The sequence below is a fragment of the Anastrepha ludens genome, chromosome X (genome assembly GCF_028408465.1).
Source record: "Anastrepha ludens isolate Willacy chromosome X, idAnaLude1.1, whole genome shotgun sequence".
Taxonomy (NCBI): Eukaryota; Metazoa; Arthropoda; class Insecta; order Diptera; family Tephritidae; genus Anastrepha; species Anastrepha ludens.
The window spans coordinates 87,499,865-87,518,772 of NC_071503.1; the positions used below are offsets into that span (position 1 = coordinate 87,499,865).

The 18,908-nt window shown below is 34.9% G+C and overlaps 2 protein-coding genes across 2 annotated transcripts; one reads left to right on the top strand and one right to left on the bottom strand.

Annotated features, from left to right (window-relative positions):
* Nucleotides 1-10,006: 10,006 nt before the first annotated feature.
* LOC128869318 (putative nuclease HARBI1) lies at nt 10,007-11,683 on the bottom strand. Its single transcript, XM_054111845.1, has 4 exons — nt 11,477-11,683; nt 11,011-11,416; nt 10,724-10,950; nt 10,007-10,234 (listed from the first exon to the last, which is right to left on the bottom strand). Exons 1-4 carry the CDS (start codon nt 11,505-11,507, stop codon nt 10,074-10,076), a joined length of 825 nt encoding a protein of 274 aa, XP_053967820.1. The 5' UTR covers nt 11,508-11,683; the 3' UTR covers nt 10,007-10,073.
* A 6,195-nt stretch (nt 11,684-17,878) lies between these two features.
* Nucleotides 17,879-18,703, top strand: LOC128870324 (uncharacterized). The gene has a single exon (XM_054112935.1). It carries the CDS (start codon nt 17,879-17,881, stop codon nt 18,701-18,703), a length of 825 nt encoding a protein of 274 aa, XP_053968910.1.
* Nucleotides 18,704-18,908: the final 205 nt, after the last annotated feature.

The window sequence follows — 18,908 nt, forward strand, 5'->3', positions numbered from 1 at the left end:
TTGTTCTTGTAGTCGCTAGGCATAGAATTTTAGTTTTGAACGACATACGCATTTTGAGAAATAAAGTGAGTGCCCTGTGTGTGCGGTTGTATGCACATGCATATGTGTATATTAATAAGCATTGTTTTGCTTGAATTCAATTCACATATTTATATTTGCATATGCCATCTTCCTGTGTGCCTGGTAATGAAGCGTTTTCTATAGAGGATTTTGATTCAGTTGAAGGGATTCAACAAAGTTTTACAGACACCAGACAGACAGACATAAATATGTATATAATTTTGTTTTGTATACAGAATTTATTGATTTGATCAATTGAACGTACATAGATATACATAGTTAGGGCATCAAGTGTGCATATGCACATGCACATACGTCGATGCATATGCAGAAGAAGTTGTTTTAGCATTTGCAGGAATTCGATCATTCGAATATTTACACCCTAATTATTGCATGAAATATGATAAGGCGATGCTCGTGAGGTAGGTCATGTTGCTTCAGTGCATACATATGCGTGCAACACTATATTTATTAAAGATGCAATAGAACTTAGTTGTCCCATATATGTATGCAAATACGTTCCTTTGAAGTTTTCTTTTATTTATTTTAAATTTCAAAGTTTTGTACTATCTATAAAATGCATACATATATGAATTATTCCCTGTAATATACATATGTAAATTTAAAAAAATTTCGTTTGGCAAAGGATCAAAAATGCATATTCAAATGTACATAAATATAATATGATAAGGCAATGAGTCGTGAGATAGGTCATTGTTGCTGCAGTGCGTGTGCACATACATACATACATTTGTAACACTATAAGAATTGAAGATGCAATTGAACTTTTGCACAAATATAACTAACAAAATATATGTATATAAACATATATTGATATACATATATATTCATCAATATACCAATATGCTCTTTGAATTCTTGTCTAAAATTAATTTCGACTCGAAAAATTAGTAAAAATTTTCATCAAATTTACTCTAAAACGCACACAACAAAATGTGAGGTCGTTTTATAATGTATTTTGTTTAAATTTTTCTTTTAAAATTAAAACAACAAACATTAAAGTTACTTTGATTTTAAATGTTGTCTTTTTATTTGGTTATATTTGTTTGAAAATATAAATTGAATAAATTTTCGTTTATCAAGGGAACAAAGAAATGCACAAGCAAATGCCTTGCAAAATGCCGTCGGCATTCGTCAATTTGATTTCATACAGAAACCAAAAACTGAGCAGAGCCAATGTACTTGTAAATAATTCACTGTAATCAGCTCTGTTAAGAACTTCCCCGCTGTCGAGTTAAGCGAGGTGAAATAGTGTTCGCGGTTTCACTTCATTTTTGACAATTCACACTATTCGTAGCTCGTGAGAATTCTCTATATTTAACGTTCTCTGTGTCGTGTATGCAGTACATCGTCCCATATTTGACTCAGGTTCAAGTCCCTTAGGTATTTTTCTTTGTTCGATATTTTTATTTAATTTTTTGTATTTGGTTTAATTAGAATTGATTTAAAATAGTGTATTCTAATACCTGTTATTTAGAAATTTATTTTCTATATAACATTATTCATACTTCTTTTGAATTGATTTATATGTAAAACAGCCATAAAGGCAATCATATGAATATACATTCCTATATTTAATCTCTTTAGTCAAATCTGAACTACTTACATACACATATTGATGAGAAAATGTTCTAATATCCATGGATGCATCCAGAAAGCCAAACGCGCATACACGCATATGTATATAAATATATATAAATACATATATACAAGCCAGAGAACAGAGAACATTGATGAACGTTAATGTATAGAGAAGTCTCAATGACAGGAACGTATGGAATTTCGAGGGGTACTCGTCTCGCGAAGACAATTTCACCATAGACACATTTTTCAACAAAAATTAACAGTGAGGGGCTGAATTATGTAAATTTAGCAGCAGTCGATAAGAATTTGTTGGTGATTAGAAGCAAAGAATGTTAGGTAGCTTTTTAATATGACCTATATTTGAATTTTTCCAAATCATCCAAAATTATATACATATTTATGTCTGTCTGTCTGGTGTCTGTAAAACTTTGTTGAATCCCTTCAACTGAATCAAAATCCTCTATAGAAAACGCTTCATTACCAGGCGCACAGGAAGATGGCATATGCAAATGTAAATTTGTGAATTTATATACATATGCGCATATGTATATGCTGTGTGCATGTATGCTCACCAGCCGCAGCTCAAGATAAAACGGTAAAGCTTCTCAAGAAATCCAGCGCGCATTCAAAGGCGCAGCGCACATTCATAGGCACAGCATTGTACATATACACATATTTACGTACATATATTGATGCATACATATGTACGAAGCCGCGGGTACTCGATTTTGGCAAAAATTGAAGATTTATCAAATATTGGCAAATAATTCTACGCGAAATATTCCAATATTGACTTTTTTCGAATTGTCGAGAAAATTGGCATATGGGCGGCTCGTTTTATGAATGAAAGTACTTGCTCTTAGAAGTATGAGCTCGAATTTATCAATGAATTTTTTGATGATGAGTTTTTGTTGTACAGTACAATAGTTGAAACTGTTCGGCGCCGCCGCGACTGTTCAGCGCTATGACAACTAGAATGATGGCCGCTACGCCTGCGTCTATGACTGCATTTTGTTCTTGTAGTCGCTAGGCATAGAATTTTAGCTTTGAACGACATACGCATTTTGAGGAATAAAGTGAGTGCCCTGTGTGTGCGGTTGTATGCACATGCATATGTGTATATTAATAAGCATTGTTTTGCTTGAATTCAATTCACATATTTATATTTGCATATGCCATCTTCCTGTGTGCCTGGTAATGAAGCGTTTTGTATACAGAATTTATTGATTTGATCAATTGAACGTACATAGATATACATAGTTAGGGCATCAAGTGTGCATATGCAGAAGAAGTTGTTTTAGCATTTGCAGGAATTCGATCATTCGAATATTTACACCCTAATTAATGCATGAAATATAATAAGGCGATGCTCGTGAGGTAGGTCATGTTGCTTCAGTGCATACATATGCGTGCAACATTATATTTATTAAAGGATGCAATAGAACTTAGTTGTCCCATATATGTATGCAAACACGTTTCTTTGAAGTTTTCTTTTATTTATTTTAAATTTCAAAGTTTTGTACTATCTATAAAATGCATACATATGTATATGAATTATTCCCTGTAATATACATATGTAAATTGAAAAAAATTTCGTTTGGCAAAGGAACAAAAAATGCATATTCAAATGTTCATAAATATGATAAGGCAATGCGTCGTGAGATAGGTCATTGTTGCTGCAGTGCGTGTGCACATACATTTGTAACACTATAAGAATTGAAGATGCAATTGAACTTTTGCACAAATATAACTAACTAACTAACATAATATATGTATATAAACATATATTGATATACATATATATTCATCAATATACCAATATGCTCTTTGAATTCTTGTCTAAAATTAATTTCGACTCGAAAAATTAGTAAAAATTTTCATCAAATTTACACTAAAACGCACACAACAAAATGTGAGGTCGTTTTATAATGTATTTTGTTTAAATTTTTCTTTTAAAATTAAAACAACAAACATTAAAATTACTTTGATTTTAAATGTTGTCTTTTTATTTGGTTATATTTGTTTGAAAATATAAATTGAATAAATTTTCGTTTATCAAGGTGACATAGAAATGCACAAGCAAATGCCTTGCAAAATGCCGTCGGCATTCGTCAATTTGATTTCATACAGAAACCAAAAACTGAGCAGAGCCAATGTACTTGTACATAATTCACTGTAATCAGCTCTGTTAAGAACTTCCCCCCTGTCGAGTTAAGCGAGGTGAAATAGTGTTCGCGGTTTCACTTCATTTTTGACAACTCACACTATTCGTAGCTCGTGAGACTTCTCTATTCATCAATGTTCTCTGTGTTGCTTTTGCGTCTATCAAAGTATTGTGTTTTTGTAAGTACAATATCAGGAATATCGACTGGTGAAAGACAAAAGTACACGGAAGCAAGAAGGGAGCGCTGTGCTCGCGCATATACGAGTATGCATGAATGTAGGAACGTGCATGGATGTAGTAACATATGAATACAATTATTTTGTAGGAAGTTTAAAGGGCAAGTAGGCAGGGGCGTAGAGGGCAAATCCGTTCCCGGGGGAAAATCCGGGCCCCGGGGGAAAATTGCAAATGCGGGCCCTTTCAAATGATGTATAATTCATATAAATACGTATAATCTCGAGTGCGGGCCCCTCTGAAAACTCCGGGCCCGGGGGAAAAAGTACCCGATCCCCCCCCTCTCGTCGGGCCTGCAAGTAGGTATGTATATATGCTAGGACATAAAGTGGGTATATATCAGTGCTGTCCATCCCATAGATCAATTGATCACACGTATTCTTACTCTCCATCGTTCAGTCGTTAGCAAACTAGCAACGAATAAACACCAAGCAGAGAACGTTAAATATAGAGAATTCTCAATGACTGAAAAGGCAGCACTTTTCAGGGGTACTCGTTTTGCGCGCGAGGTACACCACAGCCACATTTTTCACCAAAGTTAACAGAAATATGCTCAACTGCTGAAATTTAACAGCCTTTGAGAATTAAGAGCATTTTTTTTTGAAACTTTCCCTTTTGTGCCAAAGTTAGGTTACAGGTGCTTTTTGTCTCTTTATTTGCATGAAAATTCATTTCTGAATTTGAATTGATTTTGCGTAATTTGCGCCAAAATTTCCATGTCAAACCAAAAGAGTCTAATGAACTTTAGTTTGAGAAAAACTTTTGATTGACGTCGCGCAATTTTCATACGCTGTCGATTTTCCGAATTTTTTTAAACTTTTTTGATTTAGAAATGAGCAGAACGTGTCGTGTGCGCGGGTGTTATTTGAAAAATAGTGAGGTGAAATTATTTTCTTTCCCACAGGACCCCATAATAGCAGACAAATGGAGGCAGAATCTGCATATTGCCAGGACGGAACATCTTCCACCCCACAACTCATTTGTGTGTGTAAAACACTTTGAGGCATGTGTTGTGGGGGGACAATGTTTGAAAAAGGGTGCCATCCCCACCCTTCGTTTAGGTAAGTTTTTGCGCAATACATAAGTAGGTATGTGTGTTTTTATATTTCGCTAAAGCGAACCTACAAGAATATCAAACACACATACCTACATATGTATTGCATACATTTGATATAATATTAGGGTGGATAGGTTTTATTGCATACATTTGATATAATATTAGGGTGGATAGGTTTTTATTGAGGGTGAGATTTGCTAACTGGTAGCATTAGAGTTTTGAGGCAGGAAAGTGAAGGAAGTTAAGAAATTTAAATTATTTTTGAATGTGTATGTGCATATATTTCATAGAAAATAATTTTTTATTAATAACCATAATATTACAATACCCGGCATCCGTTACTATGCCTTGTTGAATAAAATCAAAACAACCAATCAGAAAAATATCAAGCAAAATTATTTTTATTAATTTTCTATCTCAAACCGTTTTTGAACTTTGCATTTGAACAGCTTATGCGGATTATGAAGTCTAGAGTGTGCTATAAATAGTGGGAAATAGGAAAAACTAAGATTTTTTAGATTAAATTTAAGCAAATATTCGATTATTAGTGACGAATGAGAGTGCCGGCCCGGCCTGGGGGCTGTGGGAAGGGAGTTCCATCATAAAAACATGCCTATAACCTTCATTGAATTATTATACGTTTATATTATATTATAAAATAAATTTTTTTAATAGGGCACGACGATGACCCTACATACAGCTGTACAATTCCAAAGAAGCAACGGAGCTGTTGCGTGGTAGGATGCGTGGTGGAAAAGGGTCATACGTTGTACGCCTTTCCTCGACGCGGAGAGGCTCGAAATAGTTGAGCCCTGGCTTGCAACGTGCAACCAGCAGATTCTGACAGGCTATATGTTTGTAAGCGCCACTTTAGTCCAGAGCAAGTAACTCGCTATAAAGTTTTAGATGGGGCTGTTCCATCTTTAAGATTAGAGCCAGTTACTAGAAGTCGATCACCTAGTACTGGCTCTGATTGGGTTTGCCCGCCCGTTACTAAAGTGTACGTAAATCGTACAGTAGGTGTAGGTGTAGCTAATGATCTCACATTAGAAGAATTCGCAAAATATTCCATGCTAGAGGAAACAAGGCAGGTACCCAAAAACAAAAACATCTGTAAGGACTTAGAAATCACAAGCAGTAGCGAACGATTTGCTCAGGCTGCTCGTTTTTATCGGAGCAATGAAATACAATTAAAAAAAAGAATTCAAGAGTTAGAAGCAGAAAATGAGAACCTACTGCAAAAATATAAATATTTGTGTACTCGTGCAGTTCTTGCGGAAGAAACTTCAAGCAGTGATGCTGTAACTTTCGCAAGAATGATCGTCAGTGGCCAAAAAAATCGTTATAGCGAGGAGGAAAAGACATTGGCCCAAAACATCAATTATATGTCCTCCAAAGCATATACGTTTATACGTGACGATCTAGGTTTTGCTTTGCCCCATAAATCATCCCTTTCGCGTTGGCGCCCCATCAAATATGTTGTTCCGGGGTTCGATGCCAATGTCTGTGATAATTTAGAAAAAATTGTTTCAACTATGTCCGACACCGAACGCATAAGCGTTCTATTATTCGATGAAATCATCATCAAATCGGACTTAAGCTATAATAAAGCTAGAGATGTTATCGATGGGTTTGTAGACCATGGGGAAGGTCAACGCGAAAACAAAATTGGGAGTAAATGTTTATTTTTTATGGTTAAGGGATTGTGCTCCAAATGGAAATACGTGTTTTCGTATTATATCTCCAGTGGTGGTATACGTACGGAGGCATTGATGTCCATTTTGGACAAAAATGTCGCACAACTAAAAAAAATGGGGTTAAATTTGAAAGGTATAGTTTGCGATCAAGGGCCCTCCAACAGTAGTATCTTTAAATCTTTGGGGATTTATGAGGATAGCCCCTTTTTCGTGCACGAAGGCACACAAATTTTTTGCATGTTCGATTACTGTCACTTGATAAAGTCCGTCCGAAATACCTTGATGAAATATGACATCTTAACATCAGATGGAGTGACAAGCTTCAAGGTGATCAAAAAATTGTTTGATATAGATCAAATGAGTCCCCATTTTAAAATTTGTCCGAAACTATCGGAGGCCCATATATATCCCAATTTTATGGATAAAATGAGCGTTTCACGCGCGACTCAGGTCCTGAGCAATTCGATAGCCTCTGGTATCGACATGGCCTTGTCCCAAAATTTATTAGGCAGTGACGACTACGTGATAAAATGCGCTAAGCCCACACAGATGTTCGTTAAAAAAATGAATGATCTGTTCGATGAATTGGATGCAAAAAGATTCCAGTCGAAAAATCCTTCAAAATGTCCGATTAGGCGGGGTGACAGCAAAAAAATTGATAGATTGAATGAACATCTAGATTTTTTGCGGTCATTCAAGTTGCCGGAAAACGCACGCGTGCAGTGCATCGAAGGTTTCCGCATAACGATTTCAGCGATGCAAAAGTTATGCGAGGAACTTTTCATTGAGCACAGCTCCCTCAAATTTATTTTCACCGGGAAAATAAATCAAGATGCGTTAGAAAACTTTTTCTACGATACGCATACGAGCTAGTCAGGGTATGAATACCCATCCAACAGCTCACGAAATTCAATACATAGTTGCGCGACTGATCTCAATGAAAATTTTACGCCAGAGATTTGAGAAGAAAGGTTCTAATTGTACAGATGATGACGATATAAATTTAGATTGGTATATAGGCCCCGAGGATCGTCATCTTGAGACAGAGGTAGGAGACCAGCGAAATGAGGATCTCGTTTTAGAAGAGATTGATGTGGAAGACATACATTTTGCTGAAGAAAGTAATGAAGCTGAGGTACAAGTGCAGCGTTACTTCACAGGCTATGGTATTTACCAGAAAATGCTGTGCAAGTTAAAATGTGAAAAATGCACCCACGCCATGACGAAAACAAAAGGGGAGCTGAAGTTGCATTCAGAAGCCCTGATAAGATCAAAAAACTTCACGGATGACAGCGATTTAAGGCTTGTCAATCCTGAAGACAGGGTTTTCGAAGTGTGTCGACTCCAAATGGTGTGGTACCGTCAGCTCTTCGCAAAATATGCCCACATTGCAGGTCTTAGGTGTTTAATGTTGTCCGCTCTAAAAGAAAAAACACAAAAAGTGTTTCCCGACTGGTTTGTAGGATCTGGCGAGTGTAGAGATCATCGCGAGAAGCTATGAGATTTTCTCTTAACTGTCCTTTTATTCAAGAACGCAAAGTGGCTCTTGCGAAATGAGGTCAATAAAGTCAAAGAAAGAAAACTACAAAATAAATTAAAAAAGCTGTAGGTTGTAAGCCAGGGCCCCACGGAAAGAGATTCGCCGTTCACACAGGTAATTAATAATCTATTAGCTATCTTTTGCATATGATGATACCTATTCTTTTATTTCAGGGTTTTCCACTTTTCTATATTTCAGGTTTTTTTTATTTATATATTTTACAGGTATTTTCCGTTTCAGGTTTTTTCTATTTTTTAATCTATTTTACGGGTTTCTTTTTTATTTTTTCTTCTCTTTCAGCTAGCACCCGAGCCTAGATTTTTAAAGCACTACAATTTTTTCTTAATCATGATGTATTGAGAGTAGTGTTTTAAAAATCAGGTAAATCGCAATGACTTAATCGATGTCAATATCGAAGTCGTGTGAGAAATTGTTATAGTATGAGAACAATTTCGTAATTCGTGCTTTCACAATTTTATATATTTTTTTTTTCATTTCAGGAAATGTAAATACCTATTATTTATAGCATTATAATACATACACATATACATATACATATAAGATTACTTAAATTTCTGTGAATAAAAATAAAAAATTAAAATTAAAAAAACTAATATAGTATTTCATTTTCTTAAGGATAATAATATTTATTTGGTAAGAGGAACTTAAAGAAACATATACCAATAATATAATTCGACAGGATTTCATTACAATATCAATATATTCGTTCAGCTCAATAAAATAAATATCTGCATATGAAAAATCGTTCCTATGGACGTGCAAAAGCAAACACACATATATAGTACATATATACATGCATACAAACTGCCATAGACATACTTGCATATGAGGCTGCGAGCACTTGCGACAGAAAAAATATTTCGATTTGCTATTGCTGTGGAGAATTTAGAACACATATTTACATACATATATTGATGCATACATATGTACGGAGCCGCGGCCACTCGACTTCACAAAAATTGAAGATTTACCAAATATTGGCAAATAATTCAACGCGAAATATTACAATATTGACTATTTTCGAATTGGCGAGAAAATTGGCATATGGGCATATGAGCATATGAACTCGAACTTATATTACGTTTTCACCGCAGCCGGAGTTTGGGTTCTCTGCCGCTATCGTGTTCTTAGCGCAAACACCAAACAAAACACCTGTCAAATCCCATACAAAATTTAAACACAACTCCATACCTAAACCCACTTTTCAAAGCGTGTTTTGTTGGGTTTGCATCTAATTTAATTATTAAGTGGTGGCAATGTTGCTCATTTTCCTCATTTATTATTGCATTCTTATCGAAACATGGCAACAATGATTGCAATTTGTCAATATGACATTTGATTGACGTTTAATATTTTTCTTGTGGTAAGCGTAAGTGGTGCGCGCAAAATATAAAATTAAAGTTCTTGATTTGGAGTTGGCCGTTTTAGCTCTTAAGCTGGCCAAATAAGTCTACAATCTTTCCTCAGGAATACTGAATCAACTCGTTGCGGATAGTATAACAGGTATTTCTTTTATTTATATATGTAATTTTATTTGTATTTACATCTAATTTTATTAATATAATATTAAGCTGGCCAAACAAGTCTTCAATCTTTCCTCAGGAATACTGAATCAACTCGTTGCGGATAGTATAACAGGTATTTCTTTTATTTATATATGTAATTTTATTTGTATTTACATCTAATTGTATAATGTTAATTTCTATTTATATATGTAGGCATGCCTGATTCGGTTGCTTCGCCAGCTCCATCAAATTCGCCGATATCACCTTCATGCTCCTCATTTTCAGCTGCTCCGTCTGCTTCGTTTTCATTTTCGCCACCATCGTCTCCAGCACTGAACGAAGCTTCCGCACCTGCAGCAAAAACAAAAAATGCGAAAGTAAGTGAATTAAACGAAACTATTAAATCTTGTATGACGGAAAACAATAAATTAACTGCTGAGTTAATTGAAATCGAGAAAAAAAAGGTTGCTGCTATTGAGTTATTGACAAAAAGTGTGGTTAGTTTTCTTTCTTAAAAATTAATATGTGAAATGATATTTAAGTTTTAATGAATTGTGCCTTTTAAAGTTGCACTATGTGCCTACTACTATCTTTTTTCAAAAATGAATAAAATGTTATTTTATAAAATTATGTATTAGAAATTTTATTGTTCTGGTGAAAAGTTGTTTTTCAAATTCAATCAATTGGACTCTTTGTGGCTTTTGTAGGTCGAAATATTTAAATAAATATTTGGTTTGAAGATAAAATTGTTTAAACCAAATAACCTTTTCAACCAATAAATTATGGTTAATTTAATAAAACATACGGGAGAATCTAGATGAAAAAAGTTATATTACTCACTGAAATATTCCTTTAACGCATTTCTTATCGATTCTCCTTCAGATCGGTCAACTGCATTGGTGCCGTATTGAATATTGCGCCTGGAATCGCGATGCATTTCCACTAGCCAATTTTCCAAAATTAAATCCTTCTCAGCAATCAAAAAATTATGTAAAACACATGCACATGAAATAACTGTGTTTACATTTTTGATGTGGTTATCCACGCCTTTTCCAATTCTCCTAAATCTAAAATAGAACCTGTATTACCAATTTTTAAAAATATTAGAATCTCTAAGTTGTATTTACCGGGCTTTTAAATGGCCAAAAGCATTTTCCACAACACGCCGGCACTTAGACAATCTATAGTTGAATTTTTTTTGTTCGGGTGTATTGGTCACACTATGCGGATATGGCTTCATTAAATGCTGAGAGAGACGAAAAGCAGAGTCCCCTATAATATGGACTGGTATTTTTGTGGATCCATACAGCAAGCTCAATTCATCAAGAAGTGCACAACTTTGCAACTCGCGCTTTAGCGATGATTTTTCAAAAATTCCGGAGTCGTTGCATCTTCCAGGACTGCCGCAATGTATATAAACAAATCTATATTTTGCGTCTACCAAAGCCAATGGTACTACGGAATACCACCCTTTGTAGTTGTAGTAATCAATGGCTTCTTCCTTTCTTGGATGAATTTCAATATGACATCCATCTGTATAATAAAGATGCTTTTGATTAAACGTTATTTTTATCGCATTACTTATAAACCTACCTATTGCTCCAATACATTGTGGATAGCCCATTGCATTAAAATCTGCGACTCCATTCTCAATTTGCGCCCTTGTCAGTGGAAAATTTTTCAAATATATTGGAGCCAAAGATGTCCCAACTTCATTGCAAAACTCGATGAGTATTTTGCAAACAGTTGCTTTGCCTACTCCAAACAAATGTCCAATTGATCTGTATTCCCTAGAAGATCCCAGTGCATACAGAGCAATTGCCACGCGCTTTTTTAGTGAAATCGGGTTTCGATAGTTCGTTTTTCTTTTGGCTATTTTTTCAAGTTTGCTGCACAATTTTTCAAAGCAGGATCTTTCCATTCGGAAATTATCTTTGAAAAACTTGTCCCCATTACTCTGGCAGTCTACTTCCCAAAAGGTACTGGAATGTTCCTAAAATATACATGTACATTATACACAAATAATGTATCATAAATCTGTTTACCATACCAAAGACCATACACTTTGCGAACGCATTAAATTGGCAGCAACGCTTAAAATTATTTTATTTTCCCTTAACCTTTTTTTTAAATAATATGTGACCAACTCACTATCAATTATTTTAAAATAAAATGATAAAATCAACATAACAAATTGAATTGTATGCACCATTTTATAATTTTATCAATTTTTATAATTTTTATTTCACAATGTCAACAAAAGACAGTTCAAACACAGTTTCTCCCAAACTTTCGGTGGAAACAGTTGACAGTTCTCCCAAACACAACTCCTGCAAACACGGTGTTTGCTTTTGGTGGAAACGTAATATTAGTGTTATAGAATATTTTGGATTTTTCAGCGTCGTTGCGACTAAAAAAATCTGACCGCTGCGACTGCGCCTATGAATGTATTTTGTTCTTGCAGTCGCTAGGCTTATAATTTTAGCTTTGGAAACATACGCGTGCAGAGGCATAAAGCCAGTGCTTTGTGTGTGCTGTTGTATGTACATACATATGTATGTATATACTAATAAGCATAGTTTTGCTGGGAGTCGAGGATGTATGTATATGTATGTACGGACATACATACAATAGGGCATCAATATGCCAATACGTGAGGTAGGTCATGGTTGCTTCAGTACATTGAACTTTTGTTTAATTGTTTCTCACATGTGTATGTATACATGTACATACATATGTTTGTAGTAAGAAACAGTTTAAACGGATTTTGTTACTAATCCAAATATACATACTTACGGTAACATACGAATATGCTTTTTTATCCTATAAAATATGTAAATATGGAGGATATCTTGGGTTTATTAAAATTATTCTTTTATTTATTTTGAATATCAAAACTTGTATACAAACCATGCTTGTATACCTCCTGCAATAGGATGTGGATGAAAAATTACAGAACAGAAATAAAAACGTAATGCCTCAAATGCCTTGCAAAATGCTGTTGGTCAATTTTATTTCAAACAAATGTATAACAATGCCCATTTTCTTTTTGTCCAAAAATAACAAATATATAATATATGTATATGCAAATACATACGTTTCTTTGAAGTTTTCTTTTATTTATTTTAAATTTCAAAGTTTTATGCTATCTATAAAATGCATACATATATTATTCCATGTAATAAATCTAAATTGAAAAAAATTTCGTTTGCAAAGGAACAAATGAATGCATATTCAAATGTAAATATGATAAGACGATGCGTCGTGAGATAGGTCAAGGTTCCTGCAAGTGCGTATGCACATACATATATATTGTACATACATATGTAACACTATAAGAATTGAAGATCCAATTGAACTTTTGCACAAACATAGCTAACATAATAGATATACATATGTATGTATATATTGATATACAGTGAAATTCCTTATAACGGGACACTCACCGTCGCAGTGTTTTTGTCCGGCTATGGGAGATGTCCGCTTATAAGGGATGAAGTCACAAAATATATACCACACATATAAATTGTAATGTACATAGTTTATTTAAGAAATTTTTGGAAGTAAAGAATATTTGTATACTTTAGTATTGCATATAAATACTTATATGTACATATATCGATTAAGTACATTGTACAAGTTTTTACATTTCAATACTATGGTTTTAAAACTAAGCTTCTATACAAAGTTTTAAAATTTTGGATTATACCTTGATCAAGGGGTTGGCTAACTGCCGTTGTATTTGGCGGCAAGAAAATAATTTTTATGTTGGTTAAGTTTAATTCCTTTGGGTGAGAAGCAGCGTGATTTAAAAACAAGATAATTTTTCGATTCTGGGCTTTCATTCTTCGATTGAACTGCTGCAGCCATTCACTCATTACTTCTCGAGTCATCCATGCTTTTTTATTAGACTTCCAATCCACTAGCAGTTTTGCGATTGGAACATGTTTAAAAGATCGAGGACGGGCTGCTTTACCTATAACCAAAAGCAGCTCCTTATCTCCAGCCATGTTAGCAAAGAACAAAATTGTGAGTCTTTACTTTAATAGTGTACCGCCCACGCATTTTTCGGAAGGGCGAGGGTTTTGTCAGATAAGGCACGAAAAAAGAGCCCACTTTCGTCTGCGTTCTAAATGTCTTGAGGCTTGTAACCGGTCTGGTTTACATCTGCAGCTTCACCAGATACGCATTTGAAAGCAACATTATTCCTTATTCGCCATTTGTTTAACCATCCATCTGAAGCATTAAAATTAGGTACACCCAGTTTGCCTGCAATTTCCATTGCCTTTGCTTTCAAAATGGGACCAGAAATCGGAATGTTTTGACTTCTAGCTTTAGCGAACCAATTAAAACACATCTTGTCTATTTCAGAGCCGCCTTCTTTAAGAAAGCTTCGCTTTTGATGAACATTAACTCCAGACTCCCATTTAGAACGAATTTTTTTTTTATTTTTATTGATTTCAGCAGCTAGTGTTTTGCCAATATTGAACCTTTCAAAGCAAAAGAAACGTGTACCTACCATTAAATTTTTGGGCTGACTGTACTTTACCTTTTTGCAACCAACGTACTGATAATTTATCTTTTTTGAAAACATTAATAATTTCCATTTTTTCTTTAATAGCCTTCTTTTTCGGCGCCGTATTATTACGAACTTTGAGCGCAACCATTCGTATGCAACTGACTTAACAAACTGAATGGAAAACTACTCTTAATTTAAAACACAGGACTTGAATGTGTGCATACATGTTAAAAGGGGAATCACCTATTTCATTTTTATAATGAACAACAAAGCTTGCTTGTGATATTTTTGAATTTTGTCCGTTTATGAGAAATTTTTTTATGAAAATGGTTTGAAATACTTTGTCCGCGTCCGGTTATTAGAGTGTCCGTTTATTAGGATGATATTTGTATGAAAAAATGAATGAAAAACCTGTGTACCCAAAATTTGTCCGGTTATTGGAGCTGTCCGGTTATAAGGACTGTCCGTAATGGGGAATTTCACTGTACGTATATTTACATACATATGTCAAAATACCAAAGCACTTGTATGCTCTATGAATTAATTTCGACTCAAAAAATTAGTAAAAATTTTCATCAAATTTGTATAGTTTTCAATTTACTAAAATGCACATACCAAGATGTGAGAGGTCGTTTTATAATGCATTTTTTTAAATTAAATCAAAATATTAAAGTTACTTTGATTTGAAATGTTGGCACATATAATAAATATTCAAATTATTCATCAATAATCATTTAGTTGAATAAATTCTCATTCATCAAGGGAACATATGTAGAAAAGCACAAGCAAATTCTTTGCAAAATGCCGTCGGCTATTCATCAATTTGATTTTCCATAGAAGCAAAAGCAGAGAATGTTATGATATACAGAGAACGTTTTCTGTGTGCAGAGCCAATATAGGAAGAGAGAATTCACTGCAATCAGCTCTGTTAAAAGTTTTACCATACCCCGGCCGCGGTTAGACTTCATTTTTGATAATTCACACCATTCGTAGCTCGTGAGAATTCTCTATATTTAACGTTCTCTGCACCAAGTTTGTCCGCGACACTTAGTGTATGCAATACAATGCCTTGTGAGAACTTTTTTTTGTGCTAGAAATTCCTTTGGCGACTTGCTATGCCTTTTATGTTACAAGTCGTTCAAAAGAGGCTATAGATGTAATATCAAAAGGCATTTCGATTCCTCACACAAAAATATACAAATTTTAGACAAAAAAGATAGTCAGGGATTATATGAAGAAAAAAAGTTAGACTTTTTGGAAAAATTCAAAAGGTGGTTGGCTAAAGTAGAAAATGAGGAAGTTGTTAAGCAATCAAATATAAAAATGAAAGCCGAGCTATCTTCCATGATCAGCTTATATATTGCTAAACAAGGCCGGCCTTTTATAGATGGTGTTTTGTTAAAAACATTTGTCTAAAAATTTTTCGAATTTATCGAATGTACTTTTATTGAGAAGCTGCGACGAAAATATTCATATTAAAGATTTTATTAGAGATATAATATAGATTTACAAACCCAAATATATATAAGGAGTTACATAGCGTTCCAAATTTTCTACTCCAATCCAATATTTATTTATTTTGGTTTAAATTTCCTACTGGGCTGCTCCCATTCTCTCGTTCTCACTTATACACTCACATTTTTCATTCTGGACAGCACTCAAGAATGGTAGAAAGAAGATTGCTCCCATCAGAGCGTGCTTGACGTCACGTTTGCTGAGTTGTGCAGTATTGCCAACCATTTGCTCTTCGCAATAAATTTAGTGCTTTTTTATACCGAAAATGCGACAATTTTTAAGTTTGGTGTTTGTTTCTTTTTGTTTTTAATTTAAGGCTACCGAGACTTAAGTTGAAAAAAAACTGTATTATTATACAAAAGAAGTTTAAAAAAGGCCACTCTGAGAAGATTTTAGTGCTAATGAAAATTAGTTTTGAAAGTGTGAATTTAATTTTTTGCTCCTTTTAAGGTTATGGAAGAATATTAAATGCCCCTCTCTCAACTCTTCTTAAGATTGAAAACCTTTTTACACATTCTAAAAAGCCTTTGAATTTATTGAATGCGAATTAAAACCATAGAGGTGTAATCGTTTCTTCCGGTCATCAATCCTTAGTGAGACATAGGACATTAAGAGTTATATTCATTTTAAAAATAAACAAGAAAATACCAGAAAATACTAAAGAAACCATACTGACATTTTTACGAAAAGAGTACCTTATCTAGTTACATAACTTCAAATATAGCAAAAAAGTCGTTCCCTTAACAAAAGAGTCTCGCTTAACAAAAAAACCTCATAAATTAAATTGTACATAAGCATAACACATTTATTTAAAAAAACGCACATTTTAAAGCCAATTTGTCTCGCATACAAAGTTCTTTAAGTGATTCAATAAAAATTTGTTGGGTTATTTTCTTTGAATGGGCATTTTAGTGCGTTTTTATATCCACCTCTAGGCAACACTGCAGTAGCGAGAGAGAGATTTGATTGCCGAAAGCAGAAGAACACCAACAACACCTGCAATCGCGGTCAATGCCACCAGATGTTAAAAAAAAGTAAAGCTAAATAAAACTGAGTGAATTATTTAAATAATTATTAAAAAATTTATATTTTACAAAATTATAAACATGACATTTTAATTAGAACAGCTAGAAAAATGTCATGAAGAAAGAACTAAAACTCCGAGACTAAATAACAAAAAAAAAAATGCTAAATCAAGTTACGAAAATGGTAAACTGGCCATACTGGAGCTAAAATCACGTAACTAGTTGTCAAATTCGCTGAGCGCAAAGTAACGGGACCGCGATAGGCGGCATCTCATTATTCTTTCCATCATGGACAGCACTGGTATATATGTGGCGATTCCCAGATTAAACAATTTATATAATATATCGATTTATATAATAATAATAATAATTTATATAATAATTTTATTTACCAAACTGTTCACATAAAGGTTAATATTAAGTTCACTTGTATGTATTCAACTAAGGGTTGAGTTATCCTTCATTCTACTTTACATTATTATTCTAACATTACTATGCTATATTATGCTATCTCTCTTACTCCTACTATTTTAACAATGTACTTTACATATTGCGGAGATCCTGACGATCTCCTCAAACCTATGATATATAAGTATGTTCTGCGATGTAATAGAATGAATTGGATTTTCGTAGTCACGTCGACCAGACGTACATAATAAAATACCGCGATTCCTACAATTGGTGACCCCGACATAAAAAAAACCGCAAGAAATTTAGCAGTTACCTTGGCGCAACCAACGGAAATTAAATCATCCCGTTACCAACCACAGGCCGTACCGCTAACTGAAACCGTTCTACAAGTCACGCAACATAACCTGCAAGGCGCTAAGACAACACAGTGGCGAAGAAATTTTGGATTACCATTTCGCACAGCAAGACATTTGCAAAAATAATTAAACATTTTATTATTATTATTTTAATTTTTTCCCCATCGAAATGCCAGCTGACGACGTAACACCACTCCTGCCCAAACCATCGATATTTTTGGACGATAACGTTGTCCCTGCGACAATTCGGGTTCCTAGTTTCAATCAAGACAGGCCGGGACTCTGGTTCGCGCAATTAGAATCCCAGTTCCGGAACCATAATATTAAAAACGAGGTCGACAAATTCCACCACACGATTCCGCTAATTGACACGCGCATAGCTGCCGATGCAGAGGATATTATTTTAAATCCACCTGCTCACAATCCCTACCAAAAATTAAAGGCAGCGTTGGTTGGTTGTTATTCCAAATCAAGAGAAGCAAAACTCCTTCAGCTGCTGGACGGCGAGTGTCTCGGTGACAAGACACCCTCTCAACATCTTCGACACCTGCGTAGTCTAGTTCCAGACATTAATGGGGAAGTACTAAGAGCAAGGTGGCTCTCACACCTGCCCGACCAAATGCGTGCATGTTTAGTTGCACAACGTTCAGCCGAGCTACAAGAATTTGGTGAAGCCGCTGACCGCTTGCATGACGTACTCAGACCGTCCCCTGCCAGTCACGTAGCCGCAACATCGTTCGCAAATACTCAAAGCGCCGTGTCTTCAGACGTAGAGCAACAACTAGCGCACAATACTAAATGCCTGCAGAAACTTTTGGACAGCCGACAAGTAAATGGACGAAAACGCTTTCCTTCACATAACAACAGGAGCAGATCAGTTTCCCCGGCAATTGCAGCCGGTAACATTTGCAGGTACCATAAAAAGTACGGTAACCTCGCTGAAAAATGTGCACCGTATTGCAAACTAGCGGGAAACGAACCAGAGAGACGTTAGCGGCGGAAAGCGCCTCTCTTCCACCATCGTACCGCCTCTTCATTAAAGACCGACCCTCGTGCACCCAGTTTTTGGTGGACACGGGCTCCGAAGTCTCAGTTTACCCGCACAGAGGTAACACCACTACGAAGATGGCGACCGGTTATCAACTCATAGCAGCCAATGGAACGCCCATTAATACATTCGGTATTATAACACTTAATTT

Excerpts from the sequence above, each read along its gene's own strand:
- LOC128869318 (XM_054111845.1), bottom strand. The coding sequence starts at position 11,507 with ATGGGCTATCCACAATGTATTGGAGCAATAG. Across the intron at positions 11,417-11,476 it reads ACAATGTATTGGAGCAATAG|ATGGATGTCATATTGAAATT; the intron begins GTAGGTTTATAA and ends TTTATTATACAG. Across the intron at positions 10,235-10,723 it reads TGCGTTAAAGGAATATTTCA|GTGCGGAAGCTTCGTTCAGT; the intron begins GTGAGTAATATA and ends TTTTTGCTGCAG.
- LOC128870324 (XM_054112935.1), top strand. The coding sequence starts at position 17,879 with ATGCCAGCTGACGACGTAACACCACTCCTGCCCAAACCATCGATATTT.